We start from the raw sequence: 19,784 nt of genomic DNA on the forward strand, positions 1-19,784 counted from the left end.
GTTCTCCAGATTTCCAGTTCAGGACTTTTGTCCTTATAGTGTCTTAAGCAATAAGCTCTTTTGATTCTTTGTGTAGTCCATAATGACAAATACTGGAATCTTCATAAACTTACGTAAGATGATTGTTATTACAACTGTAAAAACTACACGAGTCTCAACTGTCCATTATCAGTCTTTATTCTGAGAAATTGTGCCTTTTTCTTCTATTTGTTTTGCTTTATTTAGGATCAAGCAGAACAATTCTTTAGAAGTGGCCATACAAACAACTGGGCTGTTCTGGTAAGTATACTGTAAAAGTATACCTTGCTGTTCACATTAGATATGTATCTGAGAAATTTGTGTGAATCAAATTTTTGAAAATACAATTTATTTTTTTACATTTTATATCAGAAATTCTTTATTTTGATTTGGCTATATTTTAAATTGACCACATCAACTATAATAATCTAGTAATATTCTTTGTCCTCAGAATATCTGTCAAGTGGTGATCTGAAAATAAATGTAAGAATAAATTAGGAATGCTATTGTTAAAGGAAACATTTTATAAGAGGTAGAAATATTTTAATGCTGGAAACTACTAATTGCATCTGTTATTTATAGTATTAGTTGATAGATACTTTCTACTTACACCTTTTAAAATTTTTTCAGTTGTTTTTTCTGCTTATAAAAATAATAAATGACCACTGTAGAAGTTCAAGTTATACAGAAAAGTTTAAAGAAGGCAGACTAATTTTGTTTTGTGAATTTCACCTCAATTAAAGAAGACAGGGAAAATGGCTTCAAGTCCCACATCCCAGAGTTAATATTTTGGTGAGCATTGTTCAAGCCCTTTCCCTCTTCATATATAAGCATAAAGATATATAGATATATGATTTTATATAATTGGGATCATATTATACCTGCTATTTTGCAACCCTTTAGTATTATCTTAGGGATCTTTCCCTGCCAGTAGGTATGGAGATATATAATCTTTTCCAAAAGCTGTATTTTCTTCCGTTTTGTGAATGTACTGTAACCTCCAGTTTATGGGCATTTAGAATCTAAATTTTTTGTTATTGTAAACAGGGCTGTGTTGACCATTCTTATACACATAACTCTGTGACCTGACTGATTTTCTCTTTAGGATAAATTCCTAAGTGTAAGAATGTGAAGTCATGGAGCATGATTGCCTCCAGAAAGACTGTAGCTCTTTTTCTAAATTCAAGTCAGCTATGTATTCTTAATTTTTATCTTAACTTTTTGACTGCTGGTCAACACATTACATTTTGTTTTAATTTGCATTGTTTTGATTTTTAGTAAGGCCTGCTTATTGGCCTTTTTTTTTTCTTCTGCCTTTTGCCCAACCTTAGTGTGAATTACCATCTTTAATTTTTCTGGATTCAGAAATTTGTAGTTTTAATTCCTCAAACAGAATTCACATAATCAAATTTGTTTTTCCTGTGCTTGGAAAATATTTGGATAATAGTTTCATTACTGGAGTTTCATTTAATGGCATTTATATGGTTAGAAAATATAATGTTTGACTTAATGAAAAAACATGTACAAGGATTGGACTGGAAGAAACAATGGGGAAATAGAGAATAGGTTCAAAGAGGCAGGAAAGGAAGCTGATTTTGTGAAAAAGGGAGCAGAGAATGTACAGCATCTCAAAGCCAGTAATGCATGTTGGAAAAGGAAGAAAACTGGGGATTATAAATGGTAAGAATATAGTGGGAATGTAAAGGAGATGGATAGAGGAATTCAGCTTAAAGTGCAGAATAAACATGCAAGACTATAATTAACTTACTGACGCCAAATGAAGTTGGAGGCTTTGTAAATTTATTGAGAATCATTTGACAAACACATTTGATAAAAATATAGATAATGAATTATCTATAGGTTCCTATAAGTAAATAGGGTGATTACAGGTTCTATACTTGTTTGTTTTAAATGTAATAGCATTGTGATTAAATAGGACAGTGTAACATGGGTTCATGGCTCATTTTCTTGTTCTTCAAGAAAAAAACCTCTTATATATGCTACCCTTCACAAGAAATTTTTCTGAAGTTACTGAGAAAAGACTGCTAAAGATAAGGAGAGAGGATTTCAATGCCTACTTAAAAGTAAGGAGAACTATTGGGAGCCAGGCCATCATCTACCAATTTGACAGGATAAACTTTTTCTACAGGAAACTAGGAGCCCCTCCATGTTCAAGAGGCAATAACTGCCTATGTGCAGACCACCAATTGCAAAGGGCTTATCTTTTGGAACTAAAATACTGTTAGCTTATACTGACACACATATGAAAGCCTTCCTTGCTCTGGGAAACCTCTAACCAAACCTCTCTTCAATTTCAGTAACCTGGTAAAAAATAAAAGATGAAAAAGAAACATTACTGAGCATTGTATTACAACTACAGTTTTCTTTTTTTTGTCCAATATTTTACATATTAGTATAGTGAAACTTTAATAAATTATATTTTATTTTTTAAAATTAAAAAGGGAGTTTTTGGAGATGAGGTCTTGCACTGTCTCCCAGGCTGGAGTGCAGTGATGTGATCATAGCTCACTATAGCCCTGAACTCCTGGGCTCAAGTGATCCTCCCACGTCAGCTTCCCAAGTAGCTAGAACTACAACCACAAACTACCACTCCTTGCTAAATTTTACATTTTTTTTTTGTAGAGATGGGGGTCTCATTGTGTTGCCCAGGCCGTTCTTTAACTCCTAACCTCAAGTGATCCTTCCATCTTGGCCTCCCAAACTGCTAGGATTATAGGTGTAAGCTACTGTGTCCAGCTAGAATTTTATGATATTTTTGATATATGGAATTTTACATTTTTATATAGTCAAAAATTTAGTCTTTTCCTGATTGGATTCTAGGTTGAAAACTTAATTTAAAAAAACCATGTAGTTCCTTTCTGTTTGTCAGGGGCAAGAACACTTATGCTGTTCTCAAAATTGTCATTATACCTACTAAAGGCACAGGCATGTGATAGAAGCCGGGATTGTACTTGGTAGATATATTACCAAGTGACCCCAATCTATATTTACCTGCCTTAGAATGGGTTCTGAACAACACTAACTTTTGAGGCATGGAATTAGATTTTCCTAGCACCTTTAATATAATTCTTAGGAATTTTTTTAAACTATAAAACCTGGTTGGATTGTTTCTAATTTTCTCTTGAGTTCAATAGCTTCTTTATAATGCACTCTCTTATGTACATTTACAACTGTTTTATATGTTATGTTTTATCCTGTGTCCTACGTTTCTCACAATAAAGGAAGCAATGTGGAATGAAACAAATATTGTATAACCCTATGTAGCTAATTTTCTTCTCTATTCTGTGAAGAAATTATGGGCATTGTCTTTGATTCTAAAGAATTTAATTTTTTAGAAATAGGAATGTTACTGAGTCACAGAAATTGTGATAACTAAGTTGGTTCAGTATTTGATTAAATTTCCCAAAGATATGCTTTCTCTTAAGCTGAATGGTTTTTTAAAATCTAATACTAGTTATGAAAGACTGCTCTTTGGAGCGATTAGTTTTACTGACAATTCTTTTTTTGTTGAGACAGAGTCTTGCTCTGTCACCAAGGCTGGAGTGCAGTGGTGCCATCTCCACTCCCTGCAACCTCCACCTCCCAGGTTTAAGCGATTCTCATGCCTCAGCCTCCCAAGTAGCTGGAACTACAGGTGCACGCCACCACACCTGGGTAATTTTTGTATTTTTAGTAGAGGTGGGGTTTTGCCATGTTGGCCAGGCTGGTCTCGAACTCCTGGACCCAAGTGATCTTCCCGCCTGGGCTTCCCAAAGTGTTGGTATTACAGGCATGAGCCACTGTGCCTGGCCTTTACTGACAATTTTTTGTGTTTGCTGTTTTAAAGCCTGAATTATGGCATACTGTTTCTTAGAGATCTCTGTATCCTACTTAAAGAAAAATACTCTGCAGCTCCATGGTTAGCCTTGATGCATAAAAATTGTGTTTTTGTTTTAATACTTCAGGTGTGTACATCCCGATTCTGGTTTAATTATCGACATGTTGCAAATACCCTTTCTGTTTATAGAAGTGTCAAGAGGCTAGGTATTCCTGACAGGTAAGAAGCCTTAATAAAGCTTAACCTTGAACTTCAGTGAAAATAACCCTTAGATAATTGTTATTATATTTGTATTTTGTGTTACTTTTGAAAAAGGTAAAAAAAAAAATCTGATTTGAAGATTTTTTGTTGTCATTAGAGCATACTACCATGTATAAATTAGATGTTACTTAAGACCATAATGACAAATTATATAAAAGAACAAATGCTAAGGTAAAAAGATTGGATAAAATATAATTATTTAGTGTAATGTATTTAATTAGTAAATGGCTCAGTCAGGGTTTTTAATTGCAGATAATGGAGTGTAATTCTGATTGATTCAAGTGGAAAAGGGATTTATTGAAAGCATATTGATTACCTTGCCAAATTAGTGAGAAAGTTGTATCCTTTAATAGCAAGGAACAAGGAAGCCTAGATATTAGAAGAGACATAGCAAAAAAATGACCTAAAACAGTCTGGTGACAATAATGGAGCTGCAAATTGCTGAAGCCTAGACTCAGCTACTGCATAGCTGCTACTGTTTGTTTCCTTTTGAAACTTAATGTTGCTATTGCCTCCTGCTGCCAAAATTCGAACTTTGCTGTCCCAACTTCTTACTGTCTCTCTTATAGAGGTCTTGGTGGGAATGTTATATTGGTAAAGTCTAGGTTCAGCACCCATGTCTGTGCTGCAGGGTGACTGGAAGAGCTAGTATATGGCATTGTTAGCCTCTATATAGGAAGGTGGGCTTTGCTTTATATGAAGACTCATAAAGTGGGAATTTTCCTACTTGTAGGGAGTGAGTTTAGGTAATAGGCAGTATCCCCACACCTTCACTCAGAGCATGTCTTCTACATTGTTTTGTCCATGATAGATTTGTTTTTCCTACTACCAAAGCAGCTATAGCAAGAAACTGTAGTCAATTCAGTTATTTAGGTTTGATTTATTTAGTACCAGTGAGTCAGTGTGGAAAGAGCCTTGTAGTTAGATATGACTTTGAAATCTGGCTTTAATGGTGATTTTTCTTTAAGTCACTTTACCATAATAAGCTTGTTTCTCATTTGTTACATGGTAATAATAGTACCTTCTTTCAGGATTCAAGTACTTCCAGTAAAAACAAATAAGAGTTATGCATAAAGTGCTGCAGGAACAGAAAGGAAGCAGTGAATGACTGAGGAAACAAAGTTATATTACAGTCTTTGTGAATAGATCATTTCAGTCTGAGTAACTGACAAAACTATAATTTCCATATTTCATCTGGAAATCATGGCAACTAGATAATATTACTATTTTAAAATTACATTAAGTCTGAGAAGGAGGTTGATTTGTTATATCAAGTGTATAGATATAATTCTTGTCATTTGTCAATTGGTTTTTCTCAAATAGGCCTATGTAGTTAGCTTTTGGTCTTTAATGGCTCTTGCGTCTATACTGGATATACTCTTCTAGAGAATCACTATGCATGGCTTGGCAATAGTTTTTCTTTGGTAAATTAATCTTTCTTCTATGAGTCAATCATTAAGATATATTTAAATGATTTAAGTTAGATTTGGAAGGAGTTTTTAGGAATAGACAATAGCAATAGGATGTATTTTGTATATTATGTTTAGTAGGTTCGTCCTTAGGTTTCTGAAGAATGTTATTTAAAAGCTTATTTCTGTTTCAAATAATTGCTTATCTATAACTGTGTTTATGAAGTCTTTGTAGTGGGGTAATTAAGGATTTAAACAGTTGGTGATTTAAGCCATTTGTTATTTAATAAATAGAAATCAATAGAAAAGATTCTGCTCAGCTAGTATTGGGTAAATAAATAAATGTATGATTTGGAAATATTTTATCAGTTGTGCAAAGCAAACACAGTTTGTATTTTAAAAGTAAAATATTTATATCCCCTAAATTTTGTTAGTCTGGTGTTAGAATATCAGGGGAACCAGCCCCTGATATTTCAACGTAGGTTCTTTTCTATTTTTCCTAAGTGTCGGCTGGTCTGAGAAATAAAGGGAAAGAGTACAAAAGGGAGAAATTTTAAAGCTGGATGTCCGGGGGAGACATCACATGTCGGCAGGTTCTATGATGCCCCCTGAGCCGCAAAACCAGCAAGTTTTTATTATGGATTTCAAAATGGAAGGGGTGTACAAATAGGGTGTGGGTCACAGAGATCACATGCTTCAAGGGCAATAAAATATCACATGGCAAATGGGGGCAGAGTGAGATCACAGGACCAGGGTGAAATTAGAATTGCTGATGAAGTTTCATGTCCCACTGGGCACGCATTATCATTGATAACATCTTATCAGGAGGCAGGGTTTGAGAGCAGACAACCAGTCTGCCTAAATTTACTAGGCAGGAATTTCCTAATCCTAATAGGCCTGGGAGCGCTACAGGAGACTGGGCTTATTTCATCCCTTATCTGCAACTGTATAAGACAGACATTCCCAGAGCGGCCATTTTAGAGACCTCTCCCTAGGAATGCATTCTCTTTCTCAGGGCTGTTCCTTGCTGAGAAAAACAATTCAGCAATATTTCTCCTATTCACTTTTGTAAGGAGAAAAATATGACTCTGTTCTGTCTGGCCCCTCAGGCAGTCAGGCCCTAGTCAGGAGATAACAAGGTTATCTCCCTTGTTCCCTGAAAATCGCAGCCATTGTATTCCTTTTGGATGCCCAGATTTCATATTGTTCAAACACACATGCTCTACAAACAATTTGTGCAGATAGCACAATCATCACAGGATCCTGAAGCAACATACATCCTCAGTTTACACAGATGATGGGATTAAGAGATTAAACTAAAGACAGGCATAGGAAATTATAAGAGTAATGATTGGGGAAGTGATAAATGTCCATGAAATCTTCACAATTTATGTTCAGAGATTGCAGTAAAGACAGGTGTAAGAAATTATAAAAGTATTAATTTGGGTAACTAATAAATGTCCATGAAATCTTCAAAATTTATGTCCTTCTGCTGTGGCTTCAGCTGGTCCCTCTGTTCGGGGTCCCTGACTTCCCCCAGCATTAGAAAATGTTAGTATGATATTAAAGATATTTTAATAAATAGGTTGCCAGAATTTTCTAATATTTGAAAATATTGACTCAGGGAAAAGGGTTATTATGGTTCTGGGAGAAAATGCAAAGATACACTCATAAGACCCTCATAAGTGCTCTGTAGCTCGAGTATGACCAGTTTCTTATCTAAGTTCCATGCAGGTGAGGTTTTTGTACTTTGTACCCACACAAATCTCTAACCTTATGGAGATTATGTTTTTATTTGCCTGGTTTTAGCTTCCTAAAATGTTTAATTATTTTTAGGGAATTTTCTGCCCTCAAATAATTGTTTGGGACTAAATCCCTGTTTAGCTACCTTCAGTATGTTTAGTATGATTAAGATGAAGAAAAGGCATTAAGTAGGGGTTAGGTTCTAAGGTTAGTATGTGAAGCAAACATTGAGCCACAATCACTCCTGAAAGTTTCCCAGATAGCACATAAATTACAGTTTAGTATTGTCTTTCATCAAGTCTACCACAGCTAGTTTTTCCTCCAGTGCTATTACTATTTTCTTCGTTTGCACAGTGAATAAAGTGGTTTACTTATGATTAGAGCCATGTTTATGAAAAAATATACATATCGTTAACACTAGAATTGTGTTCTGCATGCTCTGCGAAGCACATGGGAATTGAGGCTGACTGAGGGAATGTAGAATCATAGCTCCCATTCCTGTTTACTCTAGGGAATAAATGCATTTAGTATTAGATTGAGAGACATAATCTGTCTCTGTCATGCTCTTTTGGCTGAGTGCAAAAGATTTAGTTCGCAGAGTAAAATGTCTATATAATGTATTTAAAAATACAATTTAGCTCTACTACAGGTTGGGTGGATGTGAGTTTATGTAGTGATCCCTGTCTGATGCATTGTTTCTATAAAGTCCAATAGCTTTTCTGAGTCCATCTAACACTGTTTTTTTTTCTTATTCTGTATTTCAGTCTTATGTGAGATTAATCTTCCTAATTTAAAACTTTTATTCTTTATTTCCTCTTACTCAAAGCTTTTTAGAGTATTTAGAATAAAGTTCAAATCACTTATCCTGGTACTGAAGACTTTTTGCAGTCTGATTCCAAATCTGACATTCTGATCTTTCAGTTTCAGTCTCTTATGCTCCAGCCATTTTCTTCCTAGTCACTGTATTGTCCTTCATTACCTTGCACTGGTCGCTCACCTACAGTTCTTTTCTTTCTCCTTCCCCTCTAGTTTTCTGATGTCCAGATTCAATCCATGAATTCCCTAAAGCTTTCTTGGTCTTTCTTGCATAAATACTGTATTTGTGCCTCTCTTTTGGCACTTTGTTACATGTGTTGATCTTATATCTTCAAGGCTGGATGTTATACTATGTATTTCTCACAGTGCATTCTTTGGTATGTTGTTGCAGAGTGAATGAGTGAATGAATAGTGTGCTAAAGACCCATAGCTGAGTAGAACCTCATTAGTCTAGACGAGAAAGGAAACTTTTATGAATACCATTTACTTATATTCTCTTAATCTTGTTTCTCAACCCCCACTGAGCTAACAGTGCTGTATAGTCTGGTTGTTTTTAGTCAGGTATTTTTTTTTTTTTGATTGTCTCACTCCATTGCCCTGGGTGGGGTACAGTGACACAAACACGGCTCACTGCAGCCTCAACCTCCTGGGCTCAAGTGATCTTCCCTCCTTAGCCTCCCAAGTAGCTGGAACTACAGGTGTGCACCACCATGCCTGGCTAATTTTTTAATTTTTTTGTAGAGTTGATATCTCACAATGGTGCCCAGGCTGTTCTTGAACTCCTGAGCTCAAGTGATCCTCCCACCTTGGCCTCCCAAAGTGCTGGGATTACAGGCACTGAGCCACTGTGCTGAGCTATAGTAGATTTTTTTTTCTTGTTTTTTATATTTGAGACAGAGCCTTGCTCTGTACCCCAGGCTGGAGTGCAGTGGAGCAACCTTGGCTCACTGCAACCTCTGCCTCCCAGGTTCAAAGGATTCTTGTGCCTCAGCCTCCTGAGTAGCTGGGATTCCAGGTGTGTTTTTGTATTTTTAATAGAGACAAGGTTTCGCCACGTTGGCCAGGCTGGTCTCACACTCCTGGCCTCAAGTGATCCACCCACCTTGGCCTCTCAAACTACTGGGATTACAGGTGTGAGCCATTGTGCCCAGCTATAGTTGATTTTTGTGAACTGTCTTCTAACTTATTCTTGAGGGATCTATGGCTGGGGCAATCTTACCAGGGCACTTCAATTGATTTATTTCTATCAGAAATCCATAAGAGTCTTGCCCAAAACAAGTCACCGTTGACCTTATGTATTACCATTTAAGTTCCTTCAGGATGCATTTGTTTCCTTTTTGTCTTTTGTCCCTTTTAACTTCTTTCCCAGTTAATAAATATTAGAATTAGAAGTAGGAGCTATTTGGTCAGTTATGTAAATTCTGGTAATGTTTCTGTAAGTAGAAAAAGTCACTAATTTTTGTTATTGTTGTTTTTTAAATCATGTTGATCATATAGCTTTTGCCTATTGCTCTTTATGCTGCTGTGGATTTGGCCTTATACGTAAGAGGACATTGTTTGAAGTGGAGCGTTAATAAGCTGTTTAGCAATCTTACTGTATGGTAATTCCTTAAAATGCTTCTTTAAAAATACTTGTGGCTTTCTGTTCAATAACAGCTGCCAAAATGGATTCCCCTCCCTCTCCTGTAATACACATTCACTATCCACCATAATTCAGAGACTGTGTTAGGAATTTTATAATGAATTATTTTATTTATTCCTTGAGACCTTTATGAGAGATTGTTTTTTCCCATTTTACATACTAAAAATGGTTGCTCAGAGTGGTTAAATGACTGGCTTAAGGTCAATTCAATATTAATAAAAATAGGATCACAATTTGAATTCAGGTCTTCTGACTTTATGGCCAGAGCATTACTGTTTTAGCACAGCTGTCTTCTCCCCAAGAAATTAAAACAATTAATATTTGTGTAACATTTATAATGAATGAATTCTTTTAATATACATTGTCTGATTTTATTTTTATGACAATCTATAGATATTACTACAATTATGCACACTCATTAAATACCTTATTCTAAAATGTATATAATATACATTGTCTCATTTTATTCTTATGACAGTCTATAGATATTAGTATAATTATGCATACTTATTAAATACCTTATTAAATTCTAAAATGTATATATGTTTAATGTGGTGACTAGGGGGGTGTGCAAAAATAGTTAATATTAAATAAATATAAGAAATGCTTCTCTGATTTTATCATTTTCTTACTTTTTTCATATTTTTATTTTTACTTTTGTCTAAGACTTTATTATTTCATGCTTCATGTACTTCATGCTTCTTCAGTATTCATGTACTTCAATATACATTGTAGCTATGGTACGTGCTTCTGTACTTCAACCCTTTTGTAGCTGTTTATTCCCTGCTTCTAGTCCCTTTCCCCCTCCAACTCATCCTACACATAACTGTTAGAATTAATTCTCAGACACTGCTTTCATCTTTTCACTTCCACAATTAAGAACCTGCAGTAACTCTGTTGCCTTTCTAACAAATCCAAAATTTTCATCCAGGCTTCAGGCCTTAACTACTACTTTATTAATTCCAACTCAGTATTTTCATTTGTTGATTCGTTGTGACAACTACTACATGGTTACTTTCATTTCTGTTTTTGGTGATTTAGCACACCTAGAATTTAATAAGGTATTTTAGTGATGAGTGCACATAATTATACCAATCTGTATAGTGTCATAGGAATAAAATGAGATAATGTATATTAAAATAATTTTCTAATTGTAAATGTTACATGAATATTAACTGTTGTAATTCTTGGGGAGAAGATAGCTGTGATATAAGTAAATGCTGTGGAACCTAGAAAACCTAGAATATCTTGTGTTCTTTTTTATCTAAATATCTTTTGTTCCTTTGTTTCCCTGTGTGTAGAACTTCATAGATTGCTCTGATTAGGGTGGTCACTGATTTTATTTTTATGCCATTACAATTCATTTATTAAAATTTCTAAATGTATTTTACATTTATTATATTACTATTTTATGTTATTTTACTATATTGATAATCATATTTGGTGATTTTGTCTCATTTTTTATGAACAAAAGGATTTTTCAGTCCTGCAATAAGTTTTGTAAATAATTTGCAATGTACAATCATAGTTATTGTGAAGATAATTTTAACTCATGCCTTTGAATGTTCTTCTCTTGTCTCCTATCACTTCTCAACAGTTTTTTCTAAAATACTTCCTAAAAATATAAATAATAGTGTTTGAATAAGTATACTTATGTATTCTGAACAATCTGTCATTTTATTCACATATTGGCAGCTGATCTGCCACTCTACATGATGTTCCTTGTGGAGAAGTGTATAATATCTTGAATAGAGAAACACTTAGAATAGTTAGGAAGTTGAAATGTGTTCTGAGGAGAACAGTGACAAGGTAAAAGGAGAAGTTTGGCCACTACCTTGATGCTCTTATGTTTAGATCATATGTAGGACCAATTTGCAAGTCTAACAAGACCATGAATGGGGTTTATGAAGCATAGGGGAAATTTCTTTATTGATTTGTAAATAGATAGGAAGATTTTGATACTGAAGAGAAAGATGCTTATTCCTTCACCAATACCACAATGTCTTTACTACTGTCACTATCTTTATATCTGTTAACTTGATTTCCTTTGCTTTATTCTTTTTTAGAATGGTCTTGCCTATTCTTAGGTCTTGTTCTTCCATATTAATTTTGGAATTGGTTTGTCAAGTTCTTAATCCCTGTTAGGATTCTCATTGGCATTGCAGTGAGTTTATAGATTAATTTAGAGAGAAGGGGCTTCTTTTTGGTATTAAGTCTTTCAATTTATGAATAAGGTTTATCTATTTAATTACGGGTTTAATAGCATTCAAGTTTTATAATTTTTAAATTTTTCTCCATAAACATCTTTGGTAGCTTTTTAAAGTTATCTTATTTTTTGTTATTATTGTAAATGGTACCTTTCCAAAAATACATTTTCTAACTTCTGTTGCTGTGTATGCAGTTGATTTTTATATATTGTTCTAGCAACTTGCTAAACTCCTATTAATTCTAATAATTGACTATAAATTTTTATTTTTGATAGCCATAAAATCTTCAAACAATGAGTTTTCTTCCTTTCAAATCTTTGTACCTTTAAAACATTTTTTAATCTTCGAAAGCTTTTCATATTTTAAAAATTTGGAATAAAAGTAATCTTTAAAGACCTCAAAACTAATAGTGCAGATAAATTCTTTATTTTATACATGAGAAAAATGTATTATTGAGAGGTAACGTGATGTTTACAGTTAACAGCTGCATAGTGGCAGACCTAATACTAGAATTGGGTATTGAGATTATATTATACTTTGTTGCCAAATTCATCAGTGTAAATAAATGTAATAATAAAGAAAAAGGATAAATGAAAGCAATTCATTGAAAATAAAGATAAATGCCAATATGCTTTATGAAATTGATGTCTGCATGATAATTTTTATTTGATTTACTAATAAATAATCTAATAACTTTACCAAAATTACAGTAGCCTATCTTCAGAGCTTTTTCCTTTAATAAGCTTTCTTTAGAGCTATTTATTTCCATTTGAGGATAACTCAGCAAACTATTTTTATTTTCACTTTGGTATTCCTAATAAGGTGAACCTATTGGTGTCTTATATCTAATATTTATGTCATAATGTACAATAACTTGGTTTCCTGTGATGGCTTTGTTAAATAACTTTGTTTAATGGTTGCTTTAAAATAAATTATAAACTAGTTTGAAATTCAGGTGCTTTCAAGGATTGTGTAAACATAAGAATATGACAACTTAGATGGGAGGCAGTTAATAGTGTTTCAGAATATAAGCCCCAGAATCAGACTACTTTAGTTTAAATCATGGTTCTGTTAGTGAGTTAGGCCAGACCACAAAGTTTAGCCTTGCTTCAGAGATGGGCAAAAATGATGACTTTACTTAAGTTGCTTTTACTCAGATTACTATCAAACCAACAAAGAAGTAATACAAAGCATATATGTGATGAGAACATGAGTGGCTGCATTGCCTCTCTACTTCCCTTGTTTCTCACTGTGGTGATTGTGAAGTTTAGCAGTTGGCACAGCCTGCAGAGAATAAGAAATCAGACAGGGCAGAGGAATTCAGAATAGTCTGTAGAACAACTGCTTTGTCACCTGAAGTTCTACCTATTATTACGTAAGACAATTCTTCGCTGTGCCTGAGGTTCATGTTTACATGTTTTACTTCTTCCTGTATCATCAGGCCTTCAGTAAACCTGGAAATAGCCTGAGAATGTCACTATTCATTTTTTGATCTTGGAAAAATTAATCTCTCTTGGCTTTAGTTTTTTCATCTGTAACAATACTTAGAGGGGAAACAATACTTAAAAGGGGTGAATATTTTTGGTTGGCTGGCCCAGCTGTAATTCCCAGCTTTGTTCTCCTTTGCTTCATTATATAATCTCCTGAATCAGCCTATCATGTTTTCTAATTACGTTGATTGCATTGGTTTAGCATTAACTTACTTGGCATTAATTTAGTGATGCCAAATACTAGTTTTATTATTACTGTGAGAGTGTTAATTATCATTAGAAAGATCATAAAAAGGCATATACAAAAATTAACTCAAGATGGATTACAGATATAAATGTAAGATCTCCAATTAAAAATTCTAGAAGAAAACTTAGGAAATACCATTCTGGATGCTGGCCTTGGCAAATAATTCATGGCTAAGTCCTCAAAAGCAATTACAACAAAAATAAAAGTTGACAGGTTGTACCTAATTAAAATAGAGAGCTTTTGCACAGGAAAAGAAACTATCAACAGAGTAAACGGACAACCTACAGAGTGGGAGAAAATATTTACAAACTGTGCATCTGATAAAGGTCTAATATCTAGAATCTATAAGGAACATAAACAACTCAACAAGCAAAAACCAAATAACCCCATTAAAAACTGGGCAAAGGATATAAACAGACACTTCTCAAAAGAAGACATACAAACGGCCAAAAAACATGAAAAGGTGCTCAACATCACTAATTACTAGAGAAATGCAAATCAAAACCACAGTGAGATACCATCTCACACCAGTCAGAATGACTTAAAAAGTCAAAAAATAAAAGATGTTGGCAAGGCTGCAGAGAAAAGGGGACACATTTACACTGTTGGTAGGAATGTAAATTAGTTCAGTTACGGTGGAAAGTAGTTTGGAGATTTGTCAAAGAACTTAAACTACCATTTGACCCACCAATCCCATTATTGGGCACCTACCCAAAGGAATATAAATTGTTCTACCATAAAGACACATGCACTCATATTTTCATTGCAGCACTGTTTACAATAGCAAAGACATAGAATAAACCTACATGCCCATCAACATTGGACTGGATAAAGAAAATGTGGTACATATACACCATGGAATACTATGCAGCCATAAAAAGAACAAAGATCATGTCCTTTGCAGCTACATGCATACAGCTGGAGGCCATTTTACTAAGTGAATTAATGCAGGAACAGAAAACCAGATACTACATGTTCTTACTTATAAGTGTGAGAGCTAAACATTGAGTACACATGCACATAAAGATGGGAATAATAAACACTGGGGACCTCTAGAGTTGGGGGGAATGGCAAAGGCTGAAAAACTACCTATTGAATACTATGCTTAGTACCTGGGTAGCAGGATCATTAGTACCCCAAACCTCAGCATTACACAATATACCCATGTAGCAAACCTGCATATGTACCCCCTGAATGCAAAATAAAAGTAAAAAATATATATATTTATAATTTAAATATATAGATATATAAATATCTAGATTCTATATATTCTGTATGTATATGAAAGGTCATAAAAAGTAGATGTTTGTAAGTTGAGCCATTTTTAGTGATGACTTGTGTACAGACCTCACAGGAATAATAAGCCTATTAGCAGGGAAAGGAGAAAGAAGCAGATGTTTGCAGAATAACTAGTCACATTAGCACATTAGTGGCAAAATACTGGAGCCCGTGAAGTTCCACCAGTTGTTAATGTTGATATATCTAGAACTACTTTTGAGTTGTAATCTCTGTAAGGCCTTATTCTTGAATTTCCGTAAAACTGTGTGCCATTTTAATAGTCATTCTTTTCTTTTTTTCTGAGTCAAACTATTTTATTGACCAAAAGATTCCTGTGGAAACAGGAAGTGAGCACCCTAAGCTCTCACTCCTTAGCACTCTGTGTGCTGATGTAGTCCTGGAGAAGCGCCTGTGCCTCCGCCCGCTGGCTCAACTTGGTGGTCTTGCCCTGAAAACAGCCTTTCTTCCCTGCTCCTTTGCCTTCCAGGACCTCAGCCACCCTGGGCCCCAAGGTCTCCACAGCTGCAGGTCGCCCTGCCAGTAAGAAAAGTCCAGCACCTTTCTCATCGCCCACGGTTAAGAACAGGAGGGTCTCCTCTGACCCAATCTCATTGGCAATGATATTCATGAACTCTGAATCACCCTCCTTCCTGTGTAATATGACCACACCTCACCAGTCTGGGTTGTTCCTGCTATAGGCAGTGTGCACAGCCAGGTCTCTGAGCAGATTCAGGTTATTCTTCTGCAGGAGCTTGGTGGAGTTTGGAGCTTTTTCACTGCTTCCACGTGATCCTCTGCTCCACACTTAAGCAGGAGTAGTCAGTGCTTTTTCAGTTCCATGACTTCTCTCCATCCATTTGACCACCTGGTTCCCCGTCCGAAATATCAGGTTGGTTTTGTTCTTTTTCCATTTCTCAGTGCCCAGAATCTTGATGACCTGGCCACTGAGTCTTTTTTTTTTTCTTTTCAACGTTTATTTTAGGTTCAGGAGGTACATATGCAGATTTGTTATATCGGTAAATTGTGTATCACAGGGTTTGGTGTACAAATTGTTTTGTCACACAGATAATAAACATAGTACCTAATAGGTAGTTATTTGATCACCACCCTCCCCCCACCCTCCACCCACAAATAGGTTCTGGTGTCTGTTGTTTCCCTCTTTGTGTCCATGTGTACCCAATGTTTAGCTCCTACTTATAAGTGAGAACATGTGGCATTTGGTTTTCTGTTCCTGCATTAATTCACTTAGGATAATAGCCTCTAGTTTCATCCATGTTGCTGCAAAGGGCAAAATTGTGTGTTTTTTTATGGCTGTGTAGTATTTCATGGTGTTATGTACTACATTTTTCTTTATCCAATCCACTATTTATGGGCACCTAGGTTGATATTATATATCCCTTATATAACAGCAAAGTAGAATGACTTATATTCCTTTGAATATGTACCCAGTGGGATTGCTAGGTTGAATAGTAGTTTAAGTTCTTTGAGAAATCTCCAAACTGCTTTCCACAGTGGCTGAATCAATTTATATTCCCACCAGCAGTGTATAAACATTCCCTTTTCTCCACAACTTTGCCAGCATATGTTATTTTTTGACTTTCATAATAGTCATTCTGACTGGCATGAGATGGTATCTTACTGTGGTTTTGAGTTGCATTTCTCTAATGATTAGTGATGCTGAACATTTTTTCCTATGTTTGTTGGCTGTTTGTCTTCTTTTGAGAAGTGTCTGTTCATGTCCTTTGCTCAGTTTTTAATAAGGTTGTTTATTTTTTACTCATTAATTTTTTTAAGTTCCTTATAGATTCTGGATATTAGACCTTTGTTAGATGCATAGTTTGCAGACATTTTCTCCCAGTCTGTAGATTGTTTACTCTGCTGATGGTTTCTTTTCCTGTGCAGAAGCTCTTTATTTTAATTAGGTCCCATTTATCAATTTTTGTTTTTGTTGCAATTGCTTTTGGTATCTGCGTCATGAAATCTTTGCCAGGGCCTGTGTCCAGAATAGTATATCCTTCTTTCTTGATCTAGCTTTAGTGATTCCTTGCAATTAAAAATAATGACTAGAATAAATATTAAGATATAGAAAAGGGTTAACAAAGCCCTTTCCTTCTGTGTAAGAATTTGACTTGTGTTCGCTTTCTAACTTTGTTCCCTTGGAAATATGACAAGGGCAGGCAATGTTGCTTATGGTAAAAATGTTCCCATATTCATTAGGTGACTACAACTGGACTAGGATGAATAAATGATGAATGCCTGAGGAGAAAGACATATCTTCGGGCTTTCCAGAGTGCAATGATTCTTGTAATTGAGTCTGTTCCTTTTAGACACCCTGAAAACTGTATTTATGGAGTTGCTACATAAGGCACAAACTCCAGTGTGGCATGAAACTTCTACGCAAAGGTGGATATTCTGCTCAGCCATTGTAATTCTCATTTCCTCCTACCTGAGTTGTCACCGGAAAGAACAAAGCTTAGGAGAAACACACACACACACACACACACACACACACACACACACACACACACATTCTCATGCCACACTGTCAGCTAACAGTCTGATGGAAACTGTTCTTACTGTGTTATGTTATATCTCTTTAAAAGAAATTAAAAGGATAAATTAACATTTGTGAAAAGAATTTGCTTCCTTTGGAGGAAAGATATTTCACAGAGTTTTATATTAATGGTTTCTAAGAATTTGGCCAAAGCATGAGTGGGAAGTTACTCAATTCAGTAAAAGGTGCTCTGATGTTAAATCCTTACATCTGTCTGTTAACTTATATAATTAAAGTGGTATCCATCTCTAAGCCTTCCAATCATGAAATTCAGATATGGTTTTAGAAAGTAAAACCTATATTAATCAGAACCTGTCAACTTTTCACCATACAGGATATCTAAAGAAAAGAAGCAAAGGACAATCAAGAAAGATCTTATTAGAGAGCTTATTTTTAGGACTAATGTATTTTAGTCCTAAATGTATTTTAAGACTTATTCTGTATTTATTTCCACCATCCTGTACTCTATACCCATTAACTCTAGCATGTTGTGACTAAATTTTAATCACTACTTCTATGTTAGAAGTGGAAGAAATTTTAAAAGTTTCTTATCCAGAACTCTGCCTTCTCTTTTATTTTTAATGTGGTTATCTACTAAAAATATGTGTTCACAGGTCATCTCTACCATATTATTCAATATGGTAGAAAACTGGTTTAAACCAATTTTTTCTTCTACTCCCTGAAAATGAAGTTTGGTGGCTAATTCTGTAATCTTGTTTCCATTATTCCGTAAAGTTTAATTTTATTTTTCCATAATCTTATTGCAATGTGGAATCTAAAATATTGATAAAGTAAGTGCCTGAACAATTTAATGTGTAATAGTTAAATTCATGAGAATGAACACCATTATATTGCTTTTAAAATGTATGTATTATTGAATTACATTTAATTGATATTTGTTAATATCTTCTAATTAATTTGATTTCATCTGTGACAGTCCTCATTCTATATTTTTTCCCTTTAATTTTTGTCTTAGTTGGCTTTTATGATCAAACTGAAGAGCAGAGCAGTGGCAAAGTACTCTTCACGACTAGTGTTGTGTCCCTATATTTAGTCCTTGCCAAAAGATTTTTTTTTTTTTTTGAGACAGGGTCCTGCTCTGTATCCCAGGCTAGAATGCAGTGGCGCGGTCTCGGCTCACTGCAGCCTGGACCTCCTGGGCACAAGCAGTCCTCCTGCCTCAACCTCCTGAGTAGCTGGGACAAAAGTGAAATTAACATTTGTGAATAGAATTTGATTTCTTTGGAGGAAGATATTCCACAGAGTTTTATATTAATGGTTTCTAAGAATTTGGCCTGAGCATGAGTGGGAGGTTACTCAGGTATCACCATGCCTGGCTAATTTTTGTATTTTTTGTAGAGACAGGGTTTTGCCATGTTGCCTGGGCTGGTCTCAAACTCCTGGGCTCAAGCGATCCGCCCACCTTGGCCTCCCAAAGTAATGGGATTACAGGCATGAGCCACTGTGCCTGGCCATTGCCAAAAGATTTTTAAGAAAATAATAAAAGTGATGGCTCAGAAGAAAAATAGACATCTGAGTTCTTTAATGAAAAGAATATCTTTGTTATCTTGCTTTCCGCCTGGAGAAAACTAAGCAGATCTTTTGATTTTCTTGCCATTTGACACTAGAAATGTATCATAAAAGGCATATTAGTGATGTTTGCATACATTTTTAGGCAAAATGTATAATTCAGGATGTGGTCAAGTCCTAGGAAATTGCTTGCAGCACTCTAAAGAGGTTAGATGTAGACTGTTAAAATCTTTTGGTGCTAAGCAAGGTTCCAAAATACTTTTATTATAGTAGCTTAGTTAGGGAGACTGACTAAGTCAGTACAGATCATTATTGGAAAAATAACAAAAGTAAAATTTCTGTTGAACATGAGAATATGTGAAAGATTGCACATAGTAGTTTGTTATGATAGACTGTATGCAATGTATCAAGATTTTAAAAAATTTTGTCCTATACATTTTAGCAAAAAGAAAGTTACGCTAGATCAGTGACATTCATGACTACAACACTCTTGATTTTGACTATTTCTGTGAGCCATCCAAAATGATCAGAAAGATAGTAACTTGTAATTTTGGTAATGTAATGCACAGATTTGAATTATAAGCCTGAGGTTTGTGTGCTTTAGTAAGTTAGTAAACTAATTAGTGGGGAGTTAAGCAATGGAAAACAGGAAGAAAGAGATGGAGAACTTGTCAACGCTGTACTGATTTTCATCCTGAGAGGAATGGGGAAGGGAACGGTGAGGTGGCTGTGCTGTTTGCCCCCTCTCCTG

At 34.9% G+C, this 19,784-nt stretch overlaps 1 protein-coding gene across 1 annotated transcript in view; it reads left to right on the top strand.

Moving 5' to 3' along the window:
* PIGK (phosphatidylinositol glycan anchor biosynthesis class K) overlaps window positions 1-19,784 on the top strand; it is a 132,551-nt gene that overhangs the window by 11,185 nt on the left and 101,582 nt on the right. Inside the window, exons 2-3 of the mRNA XM_003807789.5 lie at window positions 226-279; window positions 3,984-4,075. Of these exons, the coding sequence (XP_003807837.2) occupies window positions 226-279; window positions 3,984-4,075 (146 nt within the window). The remainder of the gene's footprint in view (window positions 1-225; window positions 280-3,983; window positions 4,076-19,784) is intronic.

This window comes from Pan paniscus, chromosome 1 (assembly GCF_029289425.2).
Source record: "Pan paniscus chromosome 1, NHGRI_mPanPan1-v2.0_pri, whole genome shotgun sequence".
NCBI lineage: Eukaryota > Metazoa > Chordata > Mammalia > Primates > Hominidae > Pan > Pan paniscus.